General features: G+C 39.1%; 1 protein-coding gene across 19 annotated transcripts in view; it reads right to left on the bottom strand.

Annotated features, from left to right (window-relative positions):
- Nucleotides 1-2917: 2917 nt before the first annotated feature.
- Nucleotides 2918-12775, bottom strand: part of KDM6A (lysine demethylase 6A) — a 158690-nt gene continuing 148832 nt past the window's right edge. For 9 of the 19 annotated variants that reach the window (XM_057405061.1, XM_057405055.1, XM_057405057.1 and 6 more), the window contains 2 exons: nt 8908-9034; nt 7603-8026 (listed from right to left, as the gene is read on the bottom strand). In XM_057405061.1, the coding sequence (XP_057261044.1) occupies nt 7733-8026; nt 8908-9034 (421 nt within the window). In that variant the 3' untranslated portion in view covers nt 7603-7732. The other 10 variants (XM_057405065.1, XM_057405054.1, XM_057405066.1 and 7 more) reach the window with 4 other exon arrangements.

Here is a 12775-nt window from a genome sequence, read left to right on the forward strand (position 1 = left end):
TGCTGAAAGTGCAGAGGAAGAGCGAGCTGAAAACATTCTTCATTCCTGTTCACCTTTCTCTGTGCCCAAAAGGCTGATATAAATAACAGCCCAGCCACATGTCATTGGACATGAGGGTGGTGAGGCACTGGGACAGGTTGCCCAGAGAAGCTGCGGCTGCTCCATCCCTCCTGACACTGTTCAAGGCCAGGATGGATGGGGCTTGGAGCAACCTGGTCTAGTGAAAGGTGTCCCTGCCTATGGTACAGCCGTACCAAATGTCAGTGTTCCCATGAACTGTGGCAGTGGCTGGCTTGCATGCCCTGGCTTCAGGTGGGATTCTTTCAGGTATCTCCCAGCTCCATGAATTAAAGGAGTTAGTGCTTTAGCCCATTTGTTTAACCATTAGCCCATCAATTAACCATCGCCTGGGCTTTGCTACTTTGAAATTGCTACCGTGTCCATTCAGGCTTGGTCTCTCTTTTCACCACCTTCAGTCCCAAACCATGTGTCACTCCCTATATCCTGGCCAACAGCACACATGTAAAAAAAAAGGACTGAAAATAGCTCCTACCAGAAACAAACTGTGGGATCCATCATTTGAAAGCAGTGCTTCATCCTGCTGGAAACTGGATCATGCTGCCTTCAGCAAGAGATGAACCATGGCCCTTCAGGAGCTCAGGGGCAGGACTGGAGGGAGGCAGTGGGCTCTAACGATAAATCCATTTCCATCCCACCTCCACCCTCCACAAGTGTGTCCCAACTGCTGTGTGTACACAATGCTCTGCCATTTTCCAGGCATGAGCAGCAACAATTGGATTTTAATGCTTTATCAACAGGAAGGTGGCAGTGGCCTGTAAAACCCTGTCTCTGCTGCCCGAGCGATGAAGCTGGAAGCTGAATCCTCACTGCTGTTTTCACTGAGGTACACCTTTTCCCTTCTTCTATCTCTCCGGTATGTTTTTATGGCTTCCCAAAGTAAGTAAAGAAACATGCACCTCATCCTGTACCTAATCTTTTGTACCTTTTAGTGGGTGCTCACCTCTTACCAAGCCATCCTTCCCCCTTACTACTGGCACTGCTGCAGCAAGTGGTGGAGAGCCCAGCACCACTCCTCAGAGCAAGGCTGCTGGCACTTGCTCCAGTTCTTCCAGCCTGTGGTGGCAGGTTGACTGCTCCTGTGGGTCCCAGCCTAGACACTCCACCCCATCTAACCTCCAGCAGCATGGGCTGAGCCCCAGGGCCGGCATGGAGCCTGCTCTCGCTCTCCACCGGCCATTTTCTTTAGCTTTGCATGTCGTTCCTGGCACCACCAAGGAAATGTGTCAAGTTGCCACACCTCAAATATGTCCTCCTTTTTGGAGGAATGCCATTATTTTCCTGGAATGAGGGTACCCTGGGGCCTGGTGGGCCCTGTGCCTGCACTGTTGCCTTGCTAGCGGCATTCTCCCTGGCATCCTCTGCCTTCCTCTGTGGGGTCCTGCATGTAGCAGCCCTCCACTGAGCTCGCTTGAACTTGAGCTTCAGCTTTGTCTTCATCTTGAACTTGTCTGGGCATCACCTCCATCCCCCATTCTTCTGCCGTTAGCACCAGCACAACAGAAGCAGTCAATGCCGGTTGGCTTTGACCTGCACCACAGGTAAATTGTCACCCTCATCATCAGCCTTTTCGCTGTGCTGCATTGCTTGCTGATCTCCCAGCTGGAGTACTTTCTCTGTTTGGCTCCCACACTGGCTAAAGCAGCCATGAAGATGCTGCTTCCCCACCACCTTCACCTACTGGCCCCATCTCAGCCAGTGAATCATTGGGCCATGACTCCCAGCTATGGGTCCTGACAAAATGGCTCTGACCTAGGGAAGCTCAGGCTTAAAAGTCCTCTTTTCTAGCCCTCTAAACCAAGTAACATTTTTACTTCAGCCCCCTCCCAAAATCAGGGCAGCAACCAAGGGTGAGCACCCTCTTCCCTATCATCTCGGTGGAACCCTCACGTCTTTCACCTCCTAACCAGTAAACGTGTGTGTGGCCAGGAGATCACCAGTGTGGAGTTCCCCACCTTTGATCCAAGAACCTGCTCTACTGTGCTGAACTGAACCAAGTTGTACCCATTTAAGGAAAGCAACACCATTTTAATACTATTTTTAAAATCCTTCCAACTAGAAAGGTAGAGAGATTAAGGATACTTTGTCTTTCAGAGCAACAAGTTACCTGCCATATCAATTCAGGACATTTTGGGAATTTTCTGTCACTAGATACTTCTCTCACTTTCTACTGACCTTTCTTACATAGCTACCAACATCATTACTTCCCAGAGGTATTGACAGGACTTCACTTCGCCAAAAAAAGCAGAGAGATACTGCTCCCAGGTCACGTACCTGATGGAAAGCTTAAAAAAATCAAATGCTTTGTTGAAGATACTTATAGAAGAACTTAAATTAAGCTCAGAAAAAAGTGATTATTCCCTCTCCCCATTTACAGATTCCTTTGTTGTCAAGCTCTTCCAGGACACTTCTCAGTTCTTCTATTACTTTTTTTTCTAAACACCCATTTGTAGATCTGCTTTTATCCATCCCCTAAAAATGCCATTTGTTTTATTAGCTTGTACTTCTAAAAAATTCTTGCAATGCATGCCATGGCTTTGGCCATTTTCATCCTTTTAGAGTTCTATCTTTAATGTGCCTGCTACTATAGCTTGTAGCCACAAGCAAATCAGAATCAGCTGCAGTATGGTGCTTAGCTGTGGAGCTCAAGGGCTCCAACAGCTCAGGTTCCTCGGAAAGCAAGTCAATCCCCTCCACTCAGCTTAGGACCCCCATCTCTCCCTGCCCTGCCCAACTGCTAATGCTTGGAAATATCCAGGGATCCAAATTGTTCAACTTGCATCACGTGCTTCATAATTTAAGAAGCAGAAGTGCTTCGTAATAACTACAATTGATAAAATATTGTAACTTGTGCTTTTTTAATAAAATGGAACAAAAGCATTCTAAATCATAGCAGCTTATAGGTCAAAACTGTCCATCGGTTAGGAGCATAGTGTAATTAAGAAGTATGAAAACTGCAAAATATTAAAGCCCTGCAGCAATTCAGATTCATGACAAAACCTTCATGCAAAATGAGCAATACTGCCTGACACTCTACTGATCTGGTCTACTTGGTCATCAGTGAAATAGGAATTTTCTTCCTTGGTAACGGCACATCCTCTTTTCCAAATGGGAAGAAAAGTACAAAGCCCTTTTTGTCAGCGCACAGTAGCTCTTTCCCTAGTTAGCAAAATTCTTTTACAGCACTGAGAAACGAGGACTTTTTGTTTACCATTAGTTGAGGTAAGTTATCTTGCTTTTATTTGGGTTTAAGACTACTGTAAAGGAGTAGCTTTTCAGTTGCAGCATGGTTTGTCAAGATTACAATGTTTATGACTGCATAAAATACATAAGTAAAAAATTACGGTTTGTAGAGTTTGTTATCAAGAGCTGAGACTTACATCTTTACAGAACTGCAAATACCTCCTTCCTTACTGCTAGCTGGTAATTTTGCTGGCAAGAGCATTTGTTACGATTTTCTTCAACCTCTATACCCTTTTGTCCAACTGCTGTAAGAACTAGCAAGGAAGTCAGTTATAACTACAGTTAAACTGTTGTAACAGCATTAGACAAGCTGTACTGATTCTTCATTAAAACACCCTTCGTTTGAAGCTACAATGTAAGAGGCGATTCTTTTTGTTCAAAAGAAACTATCAGCATGCTCTGTGCCGTTAACACTTCACATTGATTACAAAAAATTTAACAATGCAATCACTAACATACCCCACTAATGAGAAATTATGAGAAACTGTTTGATGCAGAACCTTCTGCATCAGTCAACTCTGATCGATCAGAAAGCTATCAATTTTGAAATTTAGATTTAATGCATTTTCAAGAAGCTAATGAGAAAGGAGCAACTTAAAATAAATACCATCATTAAAACTGCAAACTGTTACAATGATATATTATAAACTTGTCCTAAATAAACCTAGTGCTTCAAAAATTTACCAGTGAATTCGTATTACAAAATATGTGAAAATACAACAGAATACCACAAAACAACGTCCTTTTTCGGGGTCAACAATGACGCCAAGATGATTCAGTCTTAACTTTTTAAACTGTTAATAGAACATATTGTAATATAGAAGTTGCCATTTGGTTGAATTCTAGAGAATATCCCCACCCAGAACTCAAATTCACCTTTTTCATTCCTCCTCTAAAACTAGTGCCAAACTTCCTGTCAAAGCCAGTATTTTCTTGGAGAGCTTTAAAGTTTAGCCATTACTTATCTTCTACTACTACATTTTGGCAGCAACTATTTATTGGTCTGTTATTGCAAAAAGTGCAATTTAACAATAAACCAGTCTGAAGGTCATTCTATGTCTTGAGGATACATACCATATATTTCTTTAAAAATAATCATACTTTTGTAAGCAATACTTTACAGTAGACACCTCAAATCTACCATAGATGTAAAACTTAAAACGAGAAAAATTTAGTCTCTAAATCTTTATACACATATTTATATTCGAGTTTCTATATATATTATATATATACACGAGCACAAGAGTATATATAAAATATATATATCAGATCAAAAAAGAACAAAAACTGGGCACTGTACATAAAATCTTTTTAAAACTCAAACAATAGAAAAACTTTAAACATTAAACAATTTTAATAAAAGTTTCTGTACAATGCTAAGCAGTTTTATTTACATATAGAAAATGTAATAGGAGTAGTGTTTGAAATTACAGAACTCCTTAAAATTTCAATGGCAGGTAATCTGGAAAAAATAACAGCATTCCATTCACAAATATTTTCAAGCAATAAATATGTATTTATAAATAGTGTAAATTTACATCAAGATTAGAAACAAAAATCACAAATCTGAAGTTTATTCCTTAGTCTATGTGCAACCCATTTATCTTTGTGACTTGGCTGTTAATTGTTTTAAATTTTATTTAGGAACCAAAAGTGTAACCGTCATGGTTTCAAAACAAGACAGAAAAACATAAAAGCAGTAAAAAAATTTATATCACCTAACTCTTCACATTAAAAAAAAAAAAAAAAAAAAAGTTGCCCAAAGAAAGACTTAAAATTTCTAACTACCTTACAAAGAAATGACCAGCTAAGCCAGTACTTTTTCCAAGGGAAATTCTGAAGGGGAAAAATGGATGAAACCAACTCATCAGCCCAGAAACAGAGAAATACAAAAGAGGTGGTCTTCAAGTCAGTAGTCTGTATAATGTTGCCAGTTTTGTCAGATATATACAAAACATGGAATTATTTTTTTTAAGTACAGCTGGATGAGCTTTATTTGTTTTGAGTTCTGGAGTAGGAGGCAGTGCTCTCTCCTGTCCAGTTGGTTGACACTCCGCACTTGGAAGGTTGCATAGACACAGCTTTCAGCCAGCAGCCTTACGGGATAGCTACAAAAATCAGTGGTGCAGAACTGGGTCACTTCCTGAATATCAGAAAAGTTTTCATTTAATGTCCATGAAAAAATGTCAAGATGAGGAGGATGGCAATGGAGGAGCCTGAAAAAGAAAACATTAAATTACCTTTTCTACAAGGGTGTAGAACTCTGCTGTTTAACCAAAACCTGCATAAATTATAACCATGAGAGTTCAAAGTCACAGGCACTACAGTCTTATAGGTCTGGACTCTTTGAAGTGGATACTGGCATTTTTTTTTCCAACTTACTCAGATACAATGTGCATTTTATGACTACTCTGCATTGGGATTTTGTCTATACTGCAGACTGGAGCATGCTGTGGGAATGTCTGTGTTAACACGATGTGAGCTGCCAATGTAAGTCCCACTGTGGCGGGAAAGAGCTCCGTGTGGGCTCAGTTTTGATTTATCTTAAAATATTCTAAAACAGGGATTCTCAACCTGTTTATCGTGGGGGAAGGACTGTCCATTTGTGGCTCTCCAAAAGCCTTGCGGGCTTCATTTCCTCCCCCCCCCGCCCCTTTACCTAAACAACTATACAGAACTCTGAAGCTCTAAAGTCAGAGATCTGTGGTAGGGATCTCAGATCATCTTACATGAGGAGAAAGTGACTGTTTTGGTTTTTTTTTTTTTAAACATGGAAGATACCACCAGAGTGGCTCAAGAGTAAAGTAAGCTACGCGTCTTGTTCCTGCCTATTTCAGGAGACAAGGTCTAGAAGATACCCAACTATTTCCCATTACTGCACTCTCTGGCATTACCACCAAAACACTGAATCTTTGATGGCATTTCCTTCTCTTCTTCTCCTTCTCAAGAGTCCTGCCATGACATGGAATCCCTTCAAGAAGCTGCTCACAGTCTTTAAAGACACTTTAAACTGTATCATACTACCCACCTATGAAGCACTAACACTAGCTGATCCCTGTTTGCTCCAAACACAGAACCTCTTTGTTAAGCCTACTGCACCTTTGCCATCTGAAATTATCTTCACCCTGTGACTTGCAACAAACAGTAACTCTTTTGATGTCAACTTTTAGGCTGTGACTCTTCTCAACTGAGACTGTATCCCCTTTAAAAGAAATGAGTGTGCACACCAATTTCACAGAAGGACAATCATTAATGCCCTTCAGGGCTGCAAGTACAGGCGCTTGTGGGAGGGGGAGCCACTCACAGGTTGAGAACCCTTGTTCTAGGGACAATGTAACTGTTACCTATATAATGTTATAAACACAGACAACAAAATACCCTTCCCTCTCCCCTCTTGTCCGCACAAAAACGTTCTTGCCCATTTCCACTCAACTGGATGACGTATCTCAGAACAGGTTATTTATATGCTTTTCTATAACATCACTTTGAAATTTCTGTATTTCACCAACTGTAATGACAATGGCCTCCTAGAAGTATGAACTGAAGTTCAGCCACCTCAGGCTCTGTAGGACCAATGAAAAGAATTAAACTCAGAGGATGTGGTCCCGCACATTTGCCAGCCTCTACTGCTGAACCCTGAGGCCTTGGCTCAAAAGGTCACAACTTATCATGCTAGCATTACATGAAATAACTGTCTAGACATACATTTTCTGCAGCACCTGGAAATGAATCAAAAGACACAGCCACTTCTGGGCTGTTGTATTTAATTTGACATGAAATTCTTGTAACACTTAGTCCACTGTTTGTTTTCTCTGACGGAAAGGCAAGGCTTATGAACAAAATCCAGCATCACTTTCATTGTGATTACAAACAAACCATCTTTGCCTGAAACAATGAAACCTGGGTGAAATGTTAAGACAGTTGTGCTGACATAGTTCAAAGCAGGAGGCTGCCATATATAGCAGAAAGCTATAATGGCAAAGAGGCTTTTTGCTTTAAACTGAAATGCAAAGGAGGCCCCAAGCCAAAAGACAGAACTGTTTGAGAGCATCCACTTGCTAAGCAGAAGGACAGTGCTGATTTGGGAGGGGATGGGTGGGGAAAAGGAAGGGGAAAGAAGGGGTCTGAGTGCATAGGATGCTCTGCTGCTATACTGACTTCATACCACAACCAATGTATTAGAGATGCTCTTGAACCTGGTGCTAGTTTCTCCAAGCTTCACTGTCCTGATTCTTCCCATCTCCATCTGATCCAGTTATGGTCTTCAGGTGATCTCTATTGGATTTTTAAAGCCACAACTTTATGAATTGTAACATCATACTTTTCCTGATAACTCAGTGGTTATGTTCTGCAGTAAGTTACTGTACTATTTCACATAATTCTGACTCTTCAGTGTTTTGTTCAGCAAATATCACACACAACCCATACCTCCATTTGAATCAAGTCCACAGTACTCATACAATGGAGTACCAAGACAGTCTACAAGTGCTTTACAAATAATGTATTTATGCACCCACTTATTAATTTGACTTACTAATGTAAATTGATCATAGACTTGCATCAAGTCCTCCATTTTGTACTGTTCTAGCACCACAAAATTTTCCAGGTTCGTGCTTATCTTTCTTGCACAGTCTTGGCAATGTACGACATAGGTCTTTCGAGAATTGCTCTCACTAGTGACAAAAAGCAGATCAAAGACTTCCACCTATTAGACAGGAAACAGAAAGTCAACAGTTACAGTTTGATTTTTTAGAAGTTAAACCATGAAACTATATTTTCTTCGAAATTTACAACCTTAACCTGTGCATGAGAAGAGAAAAATTACATTTGTTCAGGGAAAATCTATCCTAAGGCTCTGGCAAGTGAAATATTCCAAACCCACTAGTATTGCACTTACGATGTGTGCATGAACAGTGCTGTGGGAAAGCTTGTGGTCAATACAGGCAAAGCATGATTCATACTCTGAACAGGGGCCACTCAGTAAGGTGGGGATTTACAACTTTTTAAATTTGTCTGCAAAAGAAGTTAATGATTTATTTCCTTACTACTCAGTCATGTGCCTGTCCTACCCAAGAGGCTCAGTCAGAGTAGGACTAGAAACCCATTCTCAGGAGGTAAGAAAACTTTACTTCCTGTTAAGCTTCATGGAAACTATTATCCAATACTTTAAAGATATTATTAACAGAAAGCAAAAAGGTGTGTCCCTGTGAAGAAAATGCACTTAAATTGCCTCTCTTCTGGGGCTGCTGACTTCTGAAATGAAGACAGATACACCTTCAAAATGAAGCTGAGCAGACTGAATTTTATGCAGGAAGGGATAACAACTTTTAATAGTAACTGAGAACTGAAAATTGACCTTGTGAGTAGCAATGCTGTGGAAGTACTGTGGAACAGACTGCAGCCTATGTCTAGAAAAACAGCTTGATAAAGCTCTTTGAAGCCTGTACAGCATCACATATATGTGCTGTTAGTATACAGTAGATGCTGCAACTTAAAAGCAATATAAATATAGCAACAACAGAAGACAGGACAAAATTTAAATAACTATTATAATAGCACACATGCCCCACACATGTATTTACTGACCTCACAAATGCTACAGTAATGAGCTGGCTCGTCCTTTGCTCGCCCGTGCCAAACAATCTCTTTTCCTGCAGCAATTAGAGCTTCCCTCAGTGTCTGACACTGTTTAAGAGTTCTTAACAGGCAGTACCTGTAAGCAAAACGAGTTGTATATTCAGTTCTGTATTAAACTTTATAGGAAGACTCAAACAGGATTAAATTTCTTTCAACGCCCTGTACCTGGCATTTCCTCTTCCTGTGCAATTTCAGAAACAGCTGGCTACTAAGAATCACCGGACTCATGACTTAGGTAGAAGTCAAACTACATGATTATGGACCTTTCCGTACTGCCCCTGGCCTTGCAAACAAACTTTATGTTTTCATTTTTGACTGGAATGCAGGGACGCTCTTTTTTTAAGCACAATAAACCAACGTGTTTTTGAAAGCAATTAATGCATTTTATTTTGAACACTGAATTTATTATCAAAAAGCTAGTTCAAACTTCTAAGTTCAAACTGTTTACATTTTGTGTAAATGACTACAGCCTAATCCAAAGAACTGCTTTAACTTACATCCTAAAAACCCTATTACTCCCTCAGCACTACTAGACTTTCAGCTACTGCAAGTCCTGAGAGAAAATCTTTACATACAGTGTAAGTAAAATCCTTTTAAAAATGAAATATAAAATATTTTCTTCCATGTAGAACAAAAAAGAATAGGTATTAGAAAAATCAGTCCCTTCATAAAAAAAAAAAAAAAAAAGACATAAAGACAAGAACTGGTCAAATGTCAAACTCAAATCAACAACTCCCAGTTCCCCTGCAAAAACCCCAATTTTATCTTCATAGTTTTATACAGTTCTCTTCTGTACTAGAAAAATCTAACTTGTTTTCTAGCACTGAGCTACATACATTCTCTAAAAAGAAGTTGGCAAAGTAGGTCGCCAGATTTCTAAATTACAATGTGATTTACAATAATTTTTAGCTTTCAGCTATCCTATTTATTTGGGCTGCAGCCTTTGCAGCCTTTAATCTCCTCCACAGGGTGGTTATATTACTACTCATTAGATGCAAAAGGAAGACTGAAAAAATGCAAGGGGAATAATAAACACTGGACAGAAAACAAAGTGCTCAAGAGTTCTATCAAAATATTTTCAAACTTGATCAATCCTTCTCCTATTTTAAAGCCTTAAAGATATAATATATAAATCTGTATTAAAGAAAAATAAAAATGTTTCTTTCATGTATTTCCAAGTAATTAACAGAATTTTAGGCTTACTTTGAGATATTCCCTTCTTGTTGTTTTCCACTCAGACCATTCATCTTCACTCAAACCAAGTCTATGGCTTCATTAATACCCTTACCGTAAGAATAATGCAAAAATGAATGCATGTTTCTGTATCAAACATCATGTTTTCATATACCAAACTCGAAGAGAACTGAACAGCTCATCAAGCTGTAAACTGTATGACTATCTCACATTCAGTCAAATTCAAGTATTTAAAAGTACAATTTAAAATGGACATCAGGAAGATGTCCTGATTTATTCTAGAAGGGCAGTAAAAAACCTGTCTGAATATTCAGATCCAGTGAAACCTTTAGAACTGTGGAGACCATCCCAATGGCAATGCATAACTGACCTCTTTATACCTTTCAGTAATGTATCTTCCCTACTGAATCCAAAATGTATTTTATCTGGCTTCATGATTTTGTAACAATCCTCTCTCCCATGTCATGTTCTTTTACGTTTCTAGAACTATTTTTGTAAAAGAACTTAGTATTTCAGTTACTCTGGAATTAATTTTTTAAGCCTTTATTACAATGTTCCCACTACCTCTAAAATTTTTCTCTTCCTCAGATGCATTTTTAAAAGTCCTTCTGGCTTCCATCTGAGAGGCCTGCAGTTATTTTTTTCTTTTCTTGAGGGTCCCTCAGTCAAGTTTTACATCATTTTGTCTGCCTGTGGTCCTGCTCATGATTCCACTGTTAATATCTTTAAAAAAATCTCATGAGGAAAGCTTCAGTTTTTGCTCTTTTATCTAGCAAGAGAGCACTGAAGTGCACATTAACTAAAATGTAAGGAGATTTCAGATTTCTTCCAAAAGCAAAGTCTCCTATTATTTTTCCCTAGTGCTATTCTATTTCTTTTAATTATTTACCTGCTTCCTAATATTTATATGTATCCGTGAATTTTAACTTTACTTTTTTCTGTAGTGGTTCCTTTCACATAACCAAGTAAGACATATTTGTATTTATCTTTCAAATTGGAATTACAAATTACTTTTTATTATTTTCTAAGAGCTATATTCTTTTGTACTATTCTGATACCTAAAAAGCCTCAGAGACAGAAGTCAAACTGCCTGAAGACTTCAGGTATCTTCAGTGTGCAATTTTAGATAGAGACTTTGTATTTGGCAAGAAGACGACAGCTGTGTCACCGATATATTTTTTTCCTGGTGACAAATGAGAAGTCAGCTATTCAAGATGAATTCAACCAGCTGTATCAGAAATCACTATTTCTTAAGTGTTTTTATACACCCGCGTACACGCACACACACATATATATATAAACACAAATGTCTCTATTTTGTACATAGTAAAATCCACGAAAAGTGGACAGCAGCTACTTGCCAGCTGGTACTATTTTCCTGCAGACAAGCAGTCCACAAGAAAGTTATGCATGAAGGTTTACGCATTTCCAGTACGCTTACAAAGCCAAGGTCAGATACTAACTAGACTGTGTATTCTGGTGACACCTATTTCTAGGAACAGCTATACCATGATTTAGAAGTGGCCACAATAAAGAAGTTTTCTCATGTCACTGCTACTAGATGTATTTAACCAGAGCTCAATATTGGCTCTTCCTTTTGCACACATAGCATGGTACTTGGGATTTGGCTGACAACTAACTTGGATGGAAGACTTTATCCAAGTAAACTGGAAATGGTATCAGTAGACTGGAAAACACAAACGTATGCAAGACCTAATTTTGTATCCACTCCTTAGCATCTCTGTTTATTTTAAATCTACACCTTAAAAGCCGTCTTATTAGGAACGGCTGAGCTGCTGTCAGCCAGCAAGATGACAGGAAACTACCATGTTGTCTTCTGTGTTTCTTCACAATATTGTAAGCTCGCTTGGAAAAGGATACTATGCTCAGTCATGTTTTCTCTTTTTAAACCTGAACCACGGCAAAAGCCCCCAAACTTGTGCAAATGCAAAATACAGGTGGCTGAAATATCAAAATCCTACTTTGCCAAAAACATTCTAGAACTGCTCTGAGCAGATGCCTGCTGGGCTTGGGAAGATATATAAAGATAATTGTGAAATATGTTTGTGCCGTGGGTTTTTTTGGTATTTTTTTTTTTTAATGGACATTTTAGCTTCCTCCCTCCCACACCCTGCTTCTTTTCCCCCTATTTCTCACTATATCTCTTCAGTTTCTCCTCTCCCTTCTGTGACACTATGAATCTGAACACTAACAGCTCATTTGAAGGGGCAAGACAGTCAAGCCTTCAGCAAAGGCTTTCTCTACCCTAGATATTAGTTATTAGCTTTTTAAGGAACTATTCACATAAAATGTTATTCCAAAATCCAGCTTTGCAGCGACTACAAACTTGTCTTAAACTTCCAACATTCTTGGTTCTTATGTTATCATTTTACCAATTTTACTGTTCTGCAATACAGATGTTCAAGCCTAAAATAAAATCCTGCTGTAAAAGGTGTCTCACTCAGATGTCATCAATAAATCCTACTGGGGAAAAAAAGAAATTATTTTTCATTGCCCTTTTTTGTATGTTAACCCACACTTTTTTCTAAAGGTCCACTTCAAGCCATATTATAAAAAGGATTCAATTCTTGTAGATCCAGTATGCTGATAATATTGAAGACGT

Source organism: Pezoporus wallicus, unplaced genomic scaffold (assembly GCF_028554395.1).
Source record: "Pezoporus wallicus isolate ANWC-B61680 ecotype Strahan unplaced genomic scaffold, APGP_CSIRO_Pwel_v1 contig_1739, whole genome shotgun sequence".
Classification (NCBI taxonomy): Eukaryota; Metazoa; Chordata; class Aves; order Psittaciformes; family Psittacidae; genus Pezoporus; species Pezoporus wallicus.